The 19,526-nt window shown below is 38.0% G+C and overlaps 2 protein-coding genes across 2 annotated transcripts; both read right to left on the bottom strand.

Moving 5' to 3' along the window:
* Positions 1 to 3,718: 3,718 nt before the first annotated feature.
* Positions 3,719 to 10,795, bottom strand: LOC117298306 (ras-related protein Rab-15-like). Its single transcript, XM_033781465.1, has 7 exons — positions 10,444 to 10,795; positions 9,047 to 9,107; positions 8,337 to 8,397; positions 6,294 to 6,371; positions 5,472 to 5,561; positions 4,875 to 4,940; positions 3,719 to 4,699 (listed from the first exon to the last, which is right to left on the bottom strand). Exons 1-7 carry the CDS (start codon positions 10,565 to 10,567, stop codon positions 4,550 to 4,552), a joined length of 630 nt encoding a protein of 209 aa, XP_033637356.1. The 5' UTR covers positions 10,568 to 10,795; the 3' UTR covers positions 3,719 to 4,549.
* Positions 10,796 to 15,330: 4,535 nt separating this feature from the next.
* LOC117299058 lies at positions 15,331 to 18,184 on the bottom strand. Its single transcript, XM_033782463.1, has 3 exons — positions 17,885 to 18,184; positions 16,423 to 16,549; positions 15,331 to 15,355 (listed from the first exon to the last, which is right to left on the bottom strand). Exons 1-3 carry the CDS (start codon positions 18,141 to 18,143, stop codon positions 15,331 to 15,333), a joined length of 411 nt encoding a protein of 136 aa, XP_033638354.1. The 5' UTR covers positions 18,144 to 18,184.
* Between the last annotated feature and the right edge of the window lie 1,342 nt (positions 18,185 to 19,526).

The following is a 19,526-nucleotide window of genomic DNA, read 5'->3' as shown; positions in this document are numbered from 1 at the left end:
AACTCTAGCACAAGGCTTTTGGACAAAATTGCACAATTTCTGTTCATGGTCATTAACAAAGTGTGACCCTACCTCTAAAGCAATCCTGAACTGTTCCAGGTCTGGCACACTATTTCTATAGGCTAGGGATCTGTAAAGGTTGTACATCTTTGAAAACGTTAATTCCAATAATAAAATGATGAGTGCATGCGTAGCAGGTAGCAGGAATAGGGATACATACGTAATCATTCAAGTGAGGTATCGTGTCTGAAAGATGGTACTCAATGCACCGCCTTGAAAGATGAGCACTTTGGACAAGACTTCATACTCGGGATTTGCCCTTAACCTTTTTAGTGACCAGCCAGCAGGTCCAGTTTTTTTGTCATTTCACTAGTCCGCCAGATTTTTTCAATTGTCCAAATTTAAAATGCGATGGAGAGGCTTTTCAACACTGGACCACTTGACGGGTCTTCTGGTATTTTAACTGGCCTCTTTTTGTTAAATGCACCCTGCTGTCATAACACTTCCCATTCAAAAATTTGTTTAACCATTCACCATGAATCAGTTTTGACCTACACATGCACAAATATTCTTATTTATACAGGGTTAGAAAAGGTTGTGCATAAAAAATATCAGTTGACAGAAATTCCTCCATAAAAGGCCACATGTAGAGAATAAAGGCCTCCAAATTAACTTACACAGAAGCTTATTAATTTTTGGTTGCATTTGGAATGTGAAAATATAGATCAAAGACAATTGCTGACTACATAGCGCTACCATATACCCGTCACCAATGTTTCAACACAAATTTGATCATTATTATAAATTGTCCACATAATTGATATTGCCTCATTTAATGTTTGTATACAGTAAAAATGCTTTTTGTACACTCGATCAGAACCACAAACCAAGATTTGCAATCATGATAAGAAATTAACTTATGTAACATTTGACTATAGGCCTAAGTTTCACGACATACATGTATACAAAAACCTTTTGCCATCATAGGTAACTTATTGTTTGATTATCAATGTCAAGTATTAATCTGAGAATGATTTCAATGATTTGGGAATATCAACTTGAAAAAGCCATTTACATTTTGTCATAATTTCTGTAGGGATTGTGAAATTGTGTTTCAAAGAATGTTGTTTTAATGCATGTTTTTCGCTGCTTTTCAAAAAGTAAATGACTTGGGCAATGAATTGAACAGTGCCAAGGAGACAAACTGCCTCCAGATACCATGACTTTCTGGGCACAATTTCTGTCAAGCAAAAATTTCTTCTTTTAAAGCAGCTCTATAAAATGTGGCCCTGGACACAGTCATACAACAAGGATGGCCGTTTATAAGTAGTAATTTGATTTGATTACAAAAGATCTCAAACAATACTAAACTATGTTTTTGTTATTTTATAGTCCTTTGAATGTGAAAGCGCATCTTAGAGGTTTATTGTGACATCTTGATGTAATACACCCTTCTATTCTGGGTTTTTTAAAAACTGTTGGTCATTTTGGACAAAAATTATGGCCAAAGCATGCTGAACATAGTACTTGGATGACTGAAGTTGAAGAAACATTCTGAATACTCATTCTTAGGCCTATCTAAAAAATAAGGGAATCAATGTGTGGTGAAGAGGTTTCAACTAGTGGTGTTAACCCGCCGATGCCTGGTTCCTGATAATTTTACCAAGAACCACTGCAGGCCTCGGCGGGTTTAAACCACTAGTTGAAAACCGATTCAACACACTTTGACTCCCATTCATAAATACCTTTTCAGTCAAAAAACATCAAAACTTTTTGGTCAAAAAATAAAATAAATGCAAAAAATTATAATTTTTCAATGATTTCTTTCAACACAACACCCCTCCAGCTATGAAATCGTAAGGCCCTCGGGTAAACAACTCCTTATAAGGATATTGCAGTGCGCGTCGCGCGTATTGCGTTATGTGGCACAATTTTTCCAACCGTTGATCTCGACCAATGGGAATGAAGAAACTGTCTTATAAGCACAGGTGCAAGCTTGCGTGTCACGCCCATGTTTGAACACTTTTTACTGGTCATTATCAAAGGTTTAAACACCCCCACGTGACGCTTCTCCACCAATAGAAAAGCAAAACTGTCTTAGGTATTTATGAATAATAAATTGTATTATATTAATTGTAGTTATAATATTACAGCGCGCTTTTGCACATATCAGCTCAAATGCAATACCTTGTGCACATAAGAAGACTCCTGTTTTAGTGACAGACCATCTTTAAAGAATACCATAACTGCCCCACAAGAAAAATTATTTATTAGTACATTATTTGAAATAAATAGCTATTGAATTACAGTACGCAGTAGGTTCAGTAAGGTTTTAAACCATAAGCTGTCCACAAAATGATTTGGCAAGTATATACAAAAGAAAATATAGTTTGGCGAGTAAACATTTGCACTAAGAATAATTTGTGCTATGATTGTGACAGGAGCTTAAACAAAATGTTAGATTGTGTATATACCTCAGATTGCAACTTTCACCTCAAATAAGATATTAATTTGTTTATATTGATTTACTTACTATTTTTATTTATTCTATTTATTTGTTAAAAAAGAATTTTTGAGGGGAGGCAGAACTGCAGTGTACAGCATTGTCTTTGAATGTGGTTTGATTTACTACTGTGAACTTAACATTTTAGTGTTTGATCTGTCCCCACCCCTCCCCCATGAAGGTCAACAGAGGTCAAGGTAGCTGCTCCGTACATCCATAAACATCTCCTGAAGACGAGCAGAGTATACTGTTCGAAATGTCAAGACCAAACCGGCTCTTTTCAGAGCCACCACTCCTTCAAAAGAGATTTTACCCATGGCTGTACCCGCAAGTTTACTATTCATATTTATATTTATAGTTACTCTTATCCATAAACAGGACGTTACTGAACAGTCCAGTGAACACTTAGTGCAACATTCAGAAAGCTTATTGACTTTCAAGGAACATTTTTCCTGCCAGTTTCAGTTTACTTTACACTGAAAGACCAAGTAGCCACCACCACCAACAAATTCCAGAATTCATCATCATAAGAGTTAAGACTGGAATAACTCATGAAGCTTCATGAATTTATACTGCAATTTCATTTGATCACAAGATTAGACTTAAATGTGACTTCATTGATCTGGGCATGGCTAAAGGACTTGGGCTGGACTAAATTACCTTGATACTTTTGGCTTAAGATGATTTTCTTTAACGACTTGTTGACCGCTGCCATAAGGAAACAGTATTCTGGCAACTCATTTTTGGGCAAGTCATTTATATCCACTCAAGTTGATATAGAATTTAATAAAAAAAAACTAAAGGTCATTAAAATAAATTCTTTGGTGCAAGGAAAGTCATCAGCGACTTCTCAAAAGACCATACAAGTCCCACTATTCTAAGACCCCCCCCCCCAAGATCCCCACACAAATACACAAATGAATGGTTCGAAATAGGAAATATCCCTTCCTCCCACCTCACAAAAGAAAATGACTGTTGGTTAGGCCACTGGCCTGAAGACAAATCCAAATCCTATCAATTTGATTCATAGAACATCTGGAATTATTTTGTTCCAGTTGAAATATTCCCATATATGCATGGACCGTCGGTTATAAAGCTTCCATTATTTGTTTTCTAATGGGGCTTAATTAAAACTACAAACACACATAATTAGATACAGTATCCGGCACTGTATCTACATTAAGCATGGCTTAGATGGTATAAACTTGAATGTTGATTTGTGCATTATAAACTGATTGGTAAAATCTTCAACACTACATCAAATCTCAAGCCTGAATATCTTTTTACAAAATTAGTCAAAAAATAAACGACACTATTCCGAGAGGCTCCTGATAATATGACAAAGGTTAAAGACATTCAAAATAGCTGCATGTGGGGGGGGGGGGGGGGTGAATTCCTTTGTGTACATTTAGGCTCCCCACATGGTGGATAGGATGTGGGAATAAGTGTGCTGTGCATTGTGAAATAGGTCAATAGCATAGCATTGTTTAGAAATACTTGACAGTTACTAGAAATAGTTTTTCAGGAAATAAAAGTTCATCTATCTTATGCAGATACTCCTGTACCTTAAATACACACAATATTTAAAAACATGGCAAAGTGTAGAGCAACAAAAATAGTCACAGTAAACTGTTTACGTACAGATTTACCACCTCAAACAAACACAAGTTAAAGGCCACCTTGTATATAATGTGCATGTCTCGCATGCGTTTAAATGTTGGGTCGCATTACAGCGACCAGTTTTGTTTCCTCAAGAGGTTCCGTAATATACAAATACATGCAAGATTACCAAGTCTTTAACAATATAAAAATCAAAGAGTTGTTGTCACTGATACCTTAAGTGTGTGGACAAGGGCCCAAGACTATGGACCACCTACTGAACCAGGGCTTGCTGCATAACACCTGCACCATGGAGGATCTTACAGAGGCCAATGGCAATGGACTCCAAAATGCCCAACATTGGCAAGCAGTTGTAGGATGTCACAAACTGATTGTAGGGTCGAGTCTCAAAGAGGATAAATACCAAGGCAAGAATTGGAGTGACTATCAGCAGCAGCTGGTGGCGGTCTTCCCTTCTGAGGGACACTCTAGGTCCCCTCGACTATCCTCCCTCGTGTACAGTCGTATATTCTCCATCTGTTTCTCTATTGACTTCCTGCGCTTCTTCATCACTTGCTTGGTCAGCATCATGAAGGCCTGTAGGTGGACGTCACAGAAAAAAAATAATAACATGAATATTTAGAAAGCGCCGGTATCCATACATAAATTGTTAATGGCACAGTAACCTATGTATGGGGGGGGGGGGGGTGTATATAGGGTTGATGCAGGAGTTTCTGAGAGTGCATTAAGAGATAAGTTGTTTGAAGTTTACCTCGTTGACATTAGTACTGTTGTGTGCACTCGTCTCGATGAAATCCATTCCATTTGCCTTTGCAAACTGAAAAACAAAATGACAAATAGTTAGCATGCTGTAATATTACAAGGTATTTTTTGTAACCGGAGACTAAAACTTTAGATTTGAAGCAATATAAAAATAAACAAAAAGGTTGAAACCCTCATTAAAGTTGTGACAAGCTAAGTCTTGAGTAACTACTTCTGTCCACACCTCCCCCAACTCCCCTCTTCTTGTCTTGCAATAATAGATACACACCCAAATCCCTGATTTGCCCATCGATATTAATCACTGTTTGTGGTCATGCAATTCATTCATTTAACTTTAAAATAACAATAACAACAAACATCGTACAGCTAAATCCTTTTTTAATATTGCTCCTAGGCGCTTTGCATAAGAGTGTTATTAAGAGGAAACCCCAAAGAAAAAAATAAATACTAGTACAAGCAAAAAACACAAATGTACTATACAAAAAAGAAACAACAATACACATTGCTAAAACAACCCTACTAAAGTGAAATAGATGTCAACTTAAAAGAGAGCCTCAAACATGAGGTATCTGTCTGGGATACTTACTCTAACTCCCTCGGCTTCTGTCACTGTACGGAGAGCTTCTGCATCACTCTTATTGCCAACTAAAAACATCTCCACATCAGGACCTGCATGCTGTGTACCAAGGTAATACACATTATACAAAACTTATATTTTGCTTTTGAGGATTTCATTAAAATTACATAATTTTTGCATAATTTACTTGAAAACACACATATACAACAAATAATAAAAAAAAAAAAAAACAACAACATTTTTTTAAAACAAACTCTTACATGGATAAAGATGGCAGGACTCAAATTTGGGGTAAAGTCTACAAGACCGCTGGGCTTTTATACTACATGTAGTTCACAATGTTCATCAGACAGGAGTTATTTAAAAAAGCTCTAAGATAAGGTTTGTCTCATGTGTCCTATGGGTCAAATATTCAGATACTCAACAGGACAGAATTCTAGGCCCTATTAATTCACAAGACACAATGTTAACATTTGAACATCATCTTTTCTGTTAAAAATGTTAACATTTGAACGTCATCTTTTCTGTTAAAAATGTCACACAGTAAAGTATACTAGAAATTTAAAGTTTGTCAAACAAACTCTGGGTGTTCGGGAACGGATGTGTGAAAGAAAGGGGTTGTTTGACAAGTGTGTACACTTTACTTGTCACAATAAAACAACCAATCAAAGCAAGCAATCGCTTTGCCCTACATGGTCACCAACATACCCATTTTTGTGAAGTACGTAAAACCCTTTCATATGATGTATAGATTGTCAAAATAGCTGACTTTAAAGTTTATTACTGGATAATTCTAACAAATTGGCAAGAAGGGAAATGAAATATAAATACCTCTGCAACCATCGTCATCCATTTCTGAATATTAAGGAACGATGCCTCACTTGTGATGTCATAAACTAACACAAACCCCTGAGAGGAAAGCAGGTAGTATTATTATTATTAGTAACATCAAAAACATTCAAATATCACCCACTAAATTGTGTTTAAACTACACTGTATTTAAAATTACATACAAATAGATTTAAAAACAACAGATAAGATATGAAAATAAACACGCCCTATTAAGTTTTATTATTATCATTATTATTATTTTTTTACTTTATTTTTTATCATTAACCTACCCTTTTTAACTGTCATTTTATATTTATGTTTTCATAAATTTATTTATTTATTCATTCATTCATCTATTTTTCATTTTTTCCCTATTTAGTGTATTCATGTTTAAATGTGTAAATTAATCATGTTTATTCCTTGTTTAAATTGATAAGCTTTATATCAACACTTAAGCTTAGATATACAGGCCTTCGAGTCACAGTGTTTTGATATACTTTTGTCTATCCTGGCCAGCTTAAATTCGTTATGTTGTTTATTGGTTCCCGTTTTTTTCTGATTCTGTTGTTTTGTCATATTGACTGTTTTTAATAATATGTCTGGAGATGTTGTTTTTTGTTTTTGTTTTGTGTTGTTCTTCTTTTATTTGTTTTCTATTTTTGTTGTTGTTGTTGATTTGTTGTTGTTTTTGTTGTTGTTTCTTTGGGTTGTTGTTGTTATTGTTTGTTTGTTTCTTTGGGTTGTTGTTATTGTTGTTGTTGTTGTTGATGTTGTCCCTTGTTGTTGTCCCTGTTGCTGTTGTTCTCCCTCTTGTTGTTGGCACTGTTGCTGTTGTTGTCACCATTGTTGTTGTTGTCCCTATTGTTGTTGTCCCTATTGTTGTTGTTGTCCCTATTGTTGTTGTCTCTGTTTTGTTTTTCTCCCCGTTGTCTTGCTTGGTTGCCCAACCACCCCCTCTCTTTCCCACCCTTTGCTTCAAACTGCGTTTTGTATAATAATTTCTTGTCAATGTTATTTATTTTATTTCAACAATGTTGATTTAAACATATTGTATTTGCTAGTTTTCCTGATTCTGTTTACTTGTAGTATAATACTGTATTTTTGTGAACGTTATTGTCTTGTATCTTGGCCGAATAAATAATACAATAATAATAGTAATAACAATAAGTAGGCCTATGACTATTAATGTTTAAATACAACTGGTTGCGTTGACCAGCAAGCTCAAACTAAAATACACACATACAAAGAATATAAATGGGTACAATATGACATGATTTTTAAATAATTGCAAACGTAAATTATTTAAACAACTCTGAATGACCAAATGCATACAAATACAGCACAAAAAACCAATGTAAGCAATAGAAAGATAACATAAATATAAAATAAATGAGGGTTTCGACAAAGGGATGAAATGCAACAAAAGTTTACAAATAAGTGATGTCATTGTGCCTTGAAAAGGAGCGATCTGTATACATGTAGTTCTGGGTAGTACAGCATTAGGTGTTAAGGTCAAGGAGACTGTTCACAGCTTAATAGACCCTTGCCCTTCCCATGAAATATGTAAATTGCACATAGCGCGTGCGCACTAACGTTTTGGTTGGCAAAATGAGGGAACATCGCGCTGTTTAGTACACGGCTAATGGGTGCGTGACGCAGATGTGATTGCTCATCTGCTTAGTGCACAACTCTATGGCATTTGCCAACCAACAGGGTCTGTATGCATGCGTGAATGTGATTAGCATATTTCATGGGAAGGGTCCATTTCAAGTGCTGTTTCCTAAAATATTTTGCCCCATGACCCCTGACCAAGACTGCCATCGTCGAGGTCAAACAGTCAGAATTTGTGCATTAGTCGCAACTCTCAGCCAGTGATAGGTCTTCCTTTGACCTTAGGATGTCTATGAGGACATAAGAGATACAATTTGCACCAATTTTGAACTCCTGCTCTTGCATACATTAAAGATATAAGGCATGGATTTGATTACAATGAGCACCAGTTACCGCATAATAAACTGTAGAATAGGTTTAAGGTCAGCTTACCTGAGCTCTTCTGAAGTACTGTGTAGTAATAGTATCGTACCTCTCCTGACCAGCAGTGTCCCTGCAATTCAAGTTCAATTCAATTCAAGTTCAATTTATTTCCACTCAATCAATTAAAATGACAAAAATTTAACATTACAGGAGAGAAAACTTAATAGATTAAGTGGAGGAGGTCTATTAAAGCTTGTTGGATGGAGCCCCCCCCCCTAATTTGTGTACATTATACGTATCTATGAGAAAGAACAAGAATATACAAAGAATATACTTTGGTTACACATGAAAAGACACGGACAACACAAAAATAAAAAACAGGACAACACAGACGCAAATCAGTCAGTTATTGAGGTTAAACTCATTCAATGCAGGGTATATTTTGGTTAATTGTCAAAGACAGTTGCATAAAATTTATGAATAAAAAAAAAAAACTTTGTTGAATAGAATGATGTGCTATCGGATTCCTGAGAGTACCTTTACGGTAGGATTAAAGAACACTACAATTCAGGGTTCCCCCCAGAATTTTTCAAAACTGTGTGGCATTCTAAATAGTGTTATCTTTAGTTAAAATAACATACACATAAAACTTTGTGTGTATTGGCCACAATTCATGCATACATGGGGAGAACCATGCTAGTTTATGCACCCATTTTGAGAAAGATAGGAGATTAATGGTTGTAAAATTCATAAATCCTTCAATAAAGAACAATACTCACCAAATCTGTACCCTGATTCTCTTGTCATCTAATAATAAATTCTTCATTTTGAAGTCAATACCTGTGGATTAAATATTTAACAACAATAAACTTTATGGAGTTCTAAATAGTCCCGACCTCCCAAATAAAAACTATACACAAAGCCCCATAGCCCTCTAAAAAGTTAGGGTGGGGTTATTGTTTGGTTTTATTAACCTAATGCAACATTATCAAGACCCGAAAAGTTACTAGTGAAAATTAAGTTCAATAGTGTTAAATGCAGGCCTGTATGCTTCAGTTCCTTAGTAAAGGGCACTCTATGAGGAAATTGTAAATTTCTAATGGAGCATTGCAAGAGCACCTTCGCTGCCTCCAAGAAGTATCATGCCTGTAAAAAGCAAAACAAATCCACACTTGTCATGGTGACAAAAACAGGTTAAAGCCATTGGACCCTTTCGGTAAACAGTGTTGTCTAAGGCCCACACTTTGTGTACCACAACTTCTATATCAAAATAACAAACCTGTGTCATGACATGTGTTTAACATAAATCCGTAATTCTCGTTAACGAGAATTTATATTGTTTTGCTGTTTTCTCAAAAAGTAAAGAATTTCATGGAATAATATTTCAAGAGAAGTCTTTCACCATTGCCTTCTGTAAACCCTGTAAGTTATTTGTAAATCTGTGAACTTTTTTTTTTTTTTTTCTGAACCGAAAGGGTCCAATGGCTTTAACACTCAGGCACATCTCTGGCCAGATTAAAGGCAGCATCCAAATGAACACCTCAGATTATTTCAAATCATTTAAAAATTGTATTGACCACATCCACATGAATTAAGTTCACAGGATGCTTGAAAACAGAGGACATAAAATTGGCGAGTCCTAAGGGCTCACAGCTGAGCCTTAAAAGTTAGTTTCCAGAACTGAAGTGCACAACACAAGGCCAAAGGGGAGGAAGTTCTAACAATAACATCTTAACATTACATTTAGTGTAGTTTACATCAAATATTATTATATTAATAATATTACGATCACAACAAAACAGCAAAAAATGATAGCTGCGATAATAAATAGACAAATGAACGCATAGATTACAGGTACATAAAGTCCAAAGATGAATTTGTTATGTTTCAATCAATGGCATATCAATAAAAAACAATACTACATACATCGAACAATCCAACCAAAGTCCAATATCATTCATCAAAAAACTAATCAACTGCTGGTTAGGTTAGTTTAGTTCTGTATTCAAAAATTTATTTATTATTCATTCTTGAAATTGAATAACCATTGACAATGATGTTTTCTCTTTATTATTAATGCTACTTTTATTATTAGTCATGTACTTGACTGCACCCTTGTTATTCTCCAATGCTTTTCAAGGTACTCTATACATTAAATTCTTGGAACAATACATACCTATTGTTGATATATGCGGCGTGATAAAACCTTCATCCGTGTATCTGCATAGCATACACGTCTTTCCAACTCCGGAATCACCGATCATCAAAAGCCTGATCAGAATATCGTACTGTTTCGCCATTATTTCAAACTAACGTAGTTACTAAAATTCTATAGTGAATACTTGAAATATTTTACATAATTTGAACTGAATTTGGAGGTAAAAATTAACTGGGAAGTCACGGTAAATCGTACATTTTTACCACCCCAAAATAATGACACTGTTTTATTATTATATACCCTGCAAGATATGCGAACAAAATTTTTACCACACAGGCGGTGTAGGATTCTACTCAACTCATTGACCTCTGTGCTTTCTGCTCTACTCGACATACTGTACAAAACCAATGATTGCTAAAACCAACGGCGGAGGGCTAGATAGGGCGCCCTCTGCCTTGTTAGGCTCATTATAATGTTTTGCAGAATAGCATGCAGAGTTTTTATGACAAAAGTGTCAGAGAAGGCTACTCAATGCTAAAGCATAGGGCCAGAATCCTACACAATGTTAAAAGCAACAGGGGAAGAATCCTACACAGTGCTAAAGCATAGGGGAAGAATCTTACACAATGCTGAAGCATAGGGGCCAGAATCCTACACAGTGCTAAAGCATAGGGGCCAGAATCCTACACAGTGCTGAAGCATAGGGGAAGAATCCTACACAATGCTGAAGCATAGGGCCAGAATCCTACACAGTGCTGAAGCATAGGGCCAGAATCCTACACAGTGCTAAAGCATAGGGGAAGAATCCTACGCAGTGCTGAAGAATAGGGGAAGAATCCTACACAATGCTGAAGCATAGGGCCAGAATCCTACACAGTGCTGAAGCATAGGGCCAGAATCCTACACAGTGCTAAATCATGGGGGAAGAATCCTACGCAGTGCTGAAGTATAGGGCCAGAATCCTACTCAATGCTGAAGCATAGGGCCAGCATCCTACGCAATGCTAAAGCATAGGTCAAGAATAAAGCATGTAAAGAGGAAGAATCTTAATCTATGCAATGCAAACTCAAGTTGACAAAATTAATTCAATTTAATATAAAACAGGTTTATTGAAAAAATCCATCGCAGTTACAATACTGAGTTCCACATATTAATGTCAAATAATCGCATAAAAAACAAATTTAAAGGTTGCGTTTAACCATAGAGCTATATATATTGACTTATAATAATAATAATAAACTACATTTATATAGCGCTAACTTGCTCTGTGTTTTGAAGCCACCCTGGGCACAGACATGTTTGATGTGTTGCATGACTACGAAACGATTTTAATTCACATTGGCGCGTTTTTTAACATTCGGCGTGTGCGCTTTCGTACGCGACTGCCAATTCGCGTCTGTGCGCTACGAAAACTTTAAAAAGTATACGTGCCTTTTCAACATGACGCAAATGACGCTCGCAGTTTGGACGCTCATCAGCAGATTGTGCGTTTACATTTGCTGCATCTTTTGGTTCGGTGACACATAGAAAATAACAAATACACTATCATGCAAATAGCCGTACAATTGGCATACAAAATATCAAGCTTTTGTATTCGTTTGTACATAAACATTGATGCGCCCACACGGCTTCAAAACTTTATTGCGTGTATAATGGGGTGTTAGCGCTCTAGTCACATCAATATATGTATAGCTCTATGCATTTAACAGAAATCTGTCATAATAATAGAAAGTGCTTCCAACTTTGAAATTGTTTTGAACTTAAACCTTTTTCTTGTGAGGAAATTGTCTGACCAAGGTCCTATTATGGGTGAGCATTTATTGAACCGTGTAGAAATAGTGAAAATAGTCGGGGACGGGTTCCCTCATATATACTCTCAATAGACCTTTCTTTTGCAACGTCACAGCCCGAGTTTTTGCCAACCCAGATTGGAAAACTATGGAAAGCCACGTGTTGTTTTGTATTATTATTATTTTTTTTTTTGATGTTTTCTCAAAAAGTAAAGCATTTCATGGAATAATATTTCAAGAGAAGTCTTTCACCACTACCTTCTGTAAACCCTGTAAGTTATTTGTAAATCTGTGAACTTTAATTTTTTTTTCTAAAGTGTCCAATGGCTTTAAGACACAGGGGGGAATATTTGTTTTGTTTGATGGGCCATACATTACTTGACCCCCTTGTCAAGTTCCTCCGTGGAAGTTTCAGGAGGGAAACCTATCAAGTACATTTAGTCCAAAATATCTGTAGTTAAGACATTGTCTGAAAAAAATACTCATGTACGACCGAAGTGGTCCTGTAGCATGCACTGCGTTGGCTGCCTCCAAGTACCCTGTAAAAATTGACGCGTGTGACAAGGTCCTTGTCACACACAGTTACCATAATAGTTGTTTTTTACGAGTATCCAAAATGTCCACTCTTTCAAAAATGAATAAATTATGAGATTTAATAGAAGTATTGAGCCGTGTCAATTGAGCGTGTTTGTGCAACGAGCGTTTAATACCTCTGTCTGAATTAATTACAAATTAAATAGGAGTCAAAACTTGGCAGGGTTGATATGTACAATACAATCAAGTGATGCACAATGCGTGAATAATGAACCCCCATACATGTAGGAGTTTATTTATGTATTTGTTTTAACTCTTTGGCAATATACAAGCGGAGGTCAAAGAACAAAAGCCAAAAAAAGACATTTACTTCCAGTTGTGGTTCAAATATCTTTATATTTTATTGTATTTATTTATTTATTTTTATTCTACGGACAATACAAACATTATAAAATGTGAAAGGCAAAAGTCATAAAAACTGCCATCCAAAAAGATGTTCCCTCCTAGACCTTGATTGTAAGAAAGGGTGTAAATTTATATATAATATACAACATAGAAATCTAAAATTGTAGTTAAAATCAATACAAAAGATGGCAAGTAAAAGCATTACACACACGATATATAACTATCAGAACCACCATACTAAAACTAGGGCCCAGTACATATTTGTCAAATATGAGGCAGAACTAGACGAGATGGAATGGGGGGAGGGGGGATAGTAATATGTTTATTGTTACTTAATTTCAGTGCAATTCAACCTATCGGTTGTCATGCAGTTTTTTTTTGTTGCATGAAACAAACTATGATAATATAAGGAGGTTTAGCTGCACGATACGTGAGCAAAAATGTGAACGTGAAAGTCAGAAAATTGTGTTTTTAGTATAGTTGAAGTTACCATTTTTTTCACGTCAGGCACGTATGTACAGACGTCACCACGTCAGCATAAAATAAGCCCAAAGTGTTGACGTCACCTAGACAATTTTCTGGTGTTAGCCCGCGCAACGTGCAGCTTAACTTCCCCTTATAACGAAAGTCTGTGGTTAACAGGTTGACGTTTCGCCCAGTGTGCTTTGACCGGTCTCAATGAGACGATGAACGCATGCACTGAAGACAGTCAGAACACACTGATAGAAACGTCGGTTTGATATAACCACAGATTCTTATTATAACCACAATAGCTCATAGACGATGTGAACATTGCCTTTGTACGTATACAATTAAATGTGTTATTTGCACTTATTCAAGTGCTTGCACACCTGTGTTACTTGTTGATATACATGTAGATATATATATTGATATTAATAAAGTACTTTATTCATAGCTCAAAAACTATCTTCTGATTTTTTAAGAAGGAAACAACAAGACGAGAGTGAATAGAGAGTGAATAGACCAATCTCCAGCAACATTGCCGCGGGGCTCAGCAGGTCGCACAACGGTACCGCGAGAGTACAGTCAGCCGCTGAGCGCAGGGACTTGGTGAGTACATACATTTAATTATTTGTTGTGCACTTTATTTTAAGAACATGTACCTTTTAAACTGTTACTTTTTGATAGCCTTAATTAACGTTGATGCTGTGTTCCATTAGCCAAGTTCACTGTCCACTTTGCTGTTAATGCTCTTTGATTAACCTTTTTGGTGTTACAGTGACTTTGAGTCCCCTGTCTACCCGTCAGTAAAGCGTATGCCTTCCACTCTCAAATTATTTACCTAGTCCAAAGCAAGGATTTCCCTATGCCATTGTACCATGCGTACCATTTCCCCATTAATTAAACTAATTGTCTATCTTTATGCCTACAGCGTGTGCCTTCAACTCGTCGAATACTTTTTAAGTCCGAACACAAGAGTCCCCTATCTACTACCAATACCCGTCAGTAAAAGCGTATTACCTAAAAGTTCAAGTTGCTGACCATTTATCCTGTTGGATACTCATGTATAAGAGTTGTGTGTTACATATAGTAACACTTTCACAATCTTTTTGATAGAGGAGATTTTTGAATTGTGACAAGTGTTTTTTTAACCATGTCCTTTTTGTGTAATGCGACTGACCGGTCTTTACAACGTTATAACATCCAGAGCACAAAGCCCACAACATTTCTAATAATTATCAATTCAAAGCCTTGGGTGTCAAGTACAAATCAGTCTATAAACTTAGAGGAAAGAATATCTCACACAGAACTTCTAGCACCACGATCGAGAAATGACACTGAAAAGTGTTATGCGACTGACCGTGGAATTGCCCATTTGCACGTACATGGACATGTAATCATAATATTTTGCGGGTGGAGATGTGACAATTATGCCAATAAAACGGGATATAAACACCGGCCTAATGAAACATATTGACTATAAATTTTTTTGTCAACCATACCTTTCTTCAAGCCGACTACTTTAAAAATGGCACTTGGCTTTTCGTTGGTGATGAAACCGAGAAACATCCAGACCATTTCCCCCCCGGTGACGGCCAACTGAAGTAGATGGCCCCACCCATTCCCTCTGGAAACGCTCCGGTCCCGGTCAGGAAGACAACGATGTGGTTGATGGTAGCCGCATTGAAAATGTTGAAGAGGACAAGAGTGTCGTCTATCTGTTGCATGTCCGTCTGGACCTAGAGAGTAAAATGGGTGAAACTAGTTAAGAGATGGTTGCGAGAACTAAATGTTAAATTTGCATTTGGGATAAAGAATTTCATATACTTTTGATTTTACCATTACACCGACGAGTAACTTTCACGAGTTCTCAGGCATACTTGATTACTTGGGTGGGATTAGAACCCAGGACCTTTGCAAATCTGTAGCAGTGTCTTACAAACTAGACCACCCTCCTCCTCTAACAACCCCCAACCTACTGACACGCCTCACTACACCCGAGAGGTTTCTCACACAATGGCCAACCCTAACAATAGCCCTGAGCCCGCCAACCACACAACCAATCAGAGCATTGATTGACCTGCAGTGGATCCACTGAACCCCTATAAATAAGCCCACCCTTTTTCTCCTCCAGTCTCCTGACAATGACTAGAGCAAGCTAGTCGAAACGTTGAGACCAATTTCAGAACTGACTCAGCGGCAGTACAGTTAATTACGATCCTATAAGCTAAAGTAGTAGTCTAGTCTAATTTCTATACCATCCGCCCTGGTAATAGTTAAAAAGCAGGACAGTTCTTTTCAGAACTGAGAAGTATCCCGAACCTCCGATTATCTACTCCAGGGCAGTATTATAAAGCAAGACAGTTCCCTAAGAACAACTCCACCTGGCAAGTAGATACACACATGGTGTTACCGCTTACCAAATATACATTGATACCTCACCATGCAATGCCTCAAATCCTATATACTTCACATTCTGTCAAAAAGAGAAGATAAACGCAAAATGTTAAAGGGGGGTACAGAACTGGGATCAACTAAGTGCGGAAAACTGCACTTACGGCCAATGCAACTATTGATAAAGCATTGTCTTTGTGTTTAAGAAAGAGGTAATTTCTCAGTCAAATAAAAAGGATTCATATGCATCTGAAAGCACACACTGAATGTAAATTTTTCAAAAAGGGTGTTCTTTCTTTCATTATTATCATGAAACTTCGATGACCAATTGAGCCAAAATTTTTGCAGGTTTACTTTATGCATTTGTTGGGATACACCAAGTAAGAACACTGGTTTTCGACAATTACCAAACACCTCCAGTGCCTTTAAACTTACCTGCTCAGTAGATATTTCTGGGAAGCTAAGCGTATCTTTAAGTAACGTGGCCGCAGCAGGCAGATTGGTCAGAAGTAGAACTTGGGCCTCGGAAATCCTTTCATCTGTGATAGATGACAGACATTTTACATGGTTGGTAGTAAAGCATCTTGCTCAAGGACACAAATGTCTTGAACAGGATTCGAACCCACACTCCGATGACTTAAGGCAGAGTCACACTGCAGCGAAAACGAAAACGATAACTATCACGGCGCAAAGAGAACGCATTGTATTGGTTGAATTGCTCCACGCAGAATATGCACACTCTCATTCAACCAATGGAATGCGTTCTCTTTGTGTCGTTATCGTTATCGTTCTCGTTATCGCTGCAGTGGGACCGGGCCTTTAACCACCAAGTTCTATAGCACATTTTACACTGACCAAATCAATGCGATTTACATTATTGCCCTTGTCATCGAGTCAATAACATTCCTATAAACTTTCTCAGCTCCCTGGGGATTTCAACCCCGAGCTGCCATGGCGCTCATTTATACCCCTGGGTAAAGAGAACGAATTATAGTAAAGCATATACTCCAGCACATACCCCCCTCAAGCTGAGCGTCAACGCTCGAGTGGGAATCCGTCCCGGCCCAGCCTGGAAGAGACCCAGAGGGCGACCACGCAACACCTGGTTGCGCCAGCTAGAAGTGGACCATGGCTCACCGGCACAGCAGCTGATGGCAGTCTAAAACAAATCGATACGTCCCTCTTGATGGACCACAGAGAATGATCATGACGATGACACAAATGTCATGACTAGGGTTTGAACCCACACTCAGATGACTTAACCACCAGAACTAGAATTTGATGTTCTTAAAACTACTCGGCCATGACACCCTAAAGCGAAAGAGGCAGAATTTGAAAGCACAAAGAAAAAGAAAGGGTTTTGACCAGGGGCCTTTCTCAAACCTAGGCTTTTGGGCTCCGGCTCTGCGCACTGGTACGCAGTGGAAACGCAGAGCTCAGCCTTTAAACTGCCTTTTTGGACCAGCGCATATTTCACGTGGTGGTTCGAACATCAGGGCCCAATTTCATGGCTCTGCTTACCGTAAGCACAGAATCGGCACTCACGGAAGCAGGGATATTCTGTGCTTACGGCAAGCGTATTTCACGGGTTACGGCGAATTTTGGCTTCTGCGCGTGCGTATTCCACGTTACATAGGCATTCTACGCTTACAAGGCTAGCGCAGAAATTCGGCGCTTGCACGTAAGCTGGGAATGCGGGTAAGCGCAGAATTCGGCGGTTAGCAGAGCCATGAAATCGGGCCCAGTAGATAGAGCTTGGAGCCTATAAGCCAGAGCCCAAGCCGAGGTTTGAAATAGGGCCCAAAAGAAGTTGGAAACACAACTTCAGGCATAACTATTTATTGCAATAAGTAAACTTGACAAATATCTCTTACCGATGGTCAATGGTCTGTATGTCTCTGCCTGGCACTCTGCTAGCAGCTTTTCATGCTGGGCGCCGGCGTCCAGCAGTATCTCCTGAAACTCTCGTCTATTGTCATTTGATAGACTTAACTTATCAATGTATTTGTACGACGTCTTGGTATCCGACAAGCCTTGAACACCTGGGTGTATCGTAGTATGTCGAGCATGAATATGGGCCAATGAGAACAAGGAGAGAACCAGGACAGCTGGTATCCTGGTCACTGGTAACATAGAATGACGATTATCTGCGTGGATCTGGATATGAAGAGAAATGAAAAATATTTCAGAACTGAACCTAATTTTATAAAGCCTGTAAGCAAAACAACTGTGGCTATTTTATCAAACATGTGATTTCACTATGTTACTCATGGCAAAATATTTACAAAAGGGACCAGGTAAATAAAATATATAACCTAACTAAGATTAGAGGGACGTCCTGAAGGCGCAAAGTAATTGAAAATCTGAGTCATGTTGGTCGAGTTTTGGCCCGTTTACGACAAGTCCACGAACACATTTTTGTCCAATCCAAAGAGTGTCCAAGGTACGAAGTGTCCATAGTCACTTCGTACCTTGCAAAGGTACGAAGTGTCCAGGGTACGAAGTGGCAAAAGTACGAAGTGTCCTGACACCTCGTCTATCGTCACATGTAATCAAAGCCGACCACAGCCACATTTTAGAATCGAAACCGCAGAGGGCAAGAAAGGGCAAAGACAATCAGTTCAAAATACCCAGCATCTCATCTACTATCTACGAACAATCTTTTTTTCAAAGAACACTGAGAAATTATGGAATAATCTCCAAAAATCCCTCATATATAGATTCCAAATCCCACCAAATCTTCAAAAGTAATTACATTCACAATCTAGCTAGGCCTAAACAACAACAAAACAAATTAGACGACGCTCTCCTGACCTCCTTTCTACTTCTACTTGTATACTCGGTAGGGTCCATAAGACAGGACGTAAAGCCGAGGGACTATTTGTCCATGAGCGGTGCAGGGGTGCGTTTGTACATGGTGCAAGTAAAAAAGACTCATTGCTGCTTATAGGGGAGCAGTCACCACTCCCCTGAAAACCTCAACTGAAGGGGAGGTGATGATATTGCCGGGGAGTGAGTTCCACCAGATGACAGTTCTTGGGAAAAATGAGTTCGAGAATGACTGTATTCTACCTGGGATGATCTGATATATGTTTGGGTGGAATGATCTAGTATTACATTGCTGGGTTGAGGTAAAGGTCTGGATTGACTGCAATAGTTTGGTTCTGGATTTTGTAGAGGAGGGTGAGGCTGGCTGCCTGGCGTCGCCTTTCTAAGGTGTCCCATTCCAAGGTGTTCAACATAGCCGACACGCTTTCAGTGCGGTGGTACAGCTGCAGAACGAACCTGGCAGCACGTCATTGAGTGGCTTCAATTTTGGTTATGTCTTTCTGGGTGTATGGATTCCAGACGGGAATTGTCAAGTTCCCCAGCTGAAGTTCCAGGAGGATAACCACCAAGTACCAAAAGTACCACGTCGAGACGACAGTGGAACGAATTTCATACAATAGTTCTAGAAGTAGGATTACATTATATTCAACCCTTTAAAAGGATTTGGGTACCTTTTGTAACACAAAA

The sequence above is a fragment of the Asterias rubens genome, chromosome 1 (genome assembly GCF_902459465.1).
Source record: "Asterias rubens chromosome 1, eAstRub1.3, whole genome shotgun sequence".
NCBI classification, from domain to species: domain Eukaryota; kingdom Metazoa; phylum Echinodermata; class Asteroidea; order Forcipulatida; family Asteriidae; genus Asterias; species Asterias rubens.
The sequence above is the reverse complement of the archived record's forward strand: the minus strand, read 5'-3'. Positions and strand labels throughout refer to the sequence as shown.

Bases quoted from the DNA above. Each gene is read 5' to 3' on its own strand.
- LOC117298306 (XM_033781465.1), bottom strand. From the start codon at position 10,567: ATGGCGAAACAGTACGATATTCTGATCAGGCTTTTGATGATCGGTGAT. The intron at 9,108-10,443 runs GTATGTATTGTT...TTTAATCCACAG, and splicing joins GCCGCATATATCAACAATAG to GTATTGACTTCAAAATGAAG. The intron at 4,700-4,874 runs GTAAACTTCAAA...GTCCACCTACAG, and splicing joins ACAGTACTAATGTCAACGAG to GCCTTCATGATGCTGACCAA.
- LOC117299058 (XM_033782463.1), bottom strand. From the start codon at position 18,143: ATGTTACCAGTGACCAGGATACCAGCTGTCCTGGTTCTCTCCTTGTTC. The intron at 16,550-17,884 runs GTAAGAGATATT...CATCTATCACAG, and splicing joins ATACAGACCATTGACCATCG to ATGAAAGGATTTCCGAGGCC. The intron at 15,356-16,422 runs GTTTGGTAATTG...TTTACTCTCTAG, and splicing joins AGTTTAAAGGCACTGGAGGT to GTCCAGACGGACATGCAACA.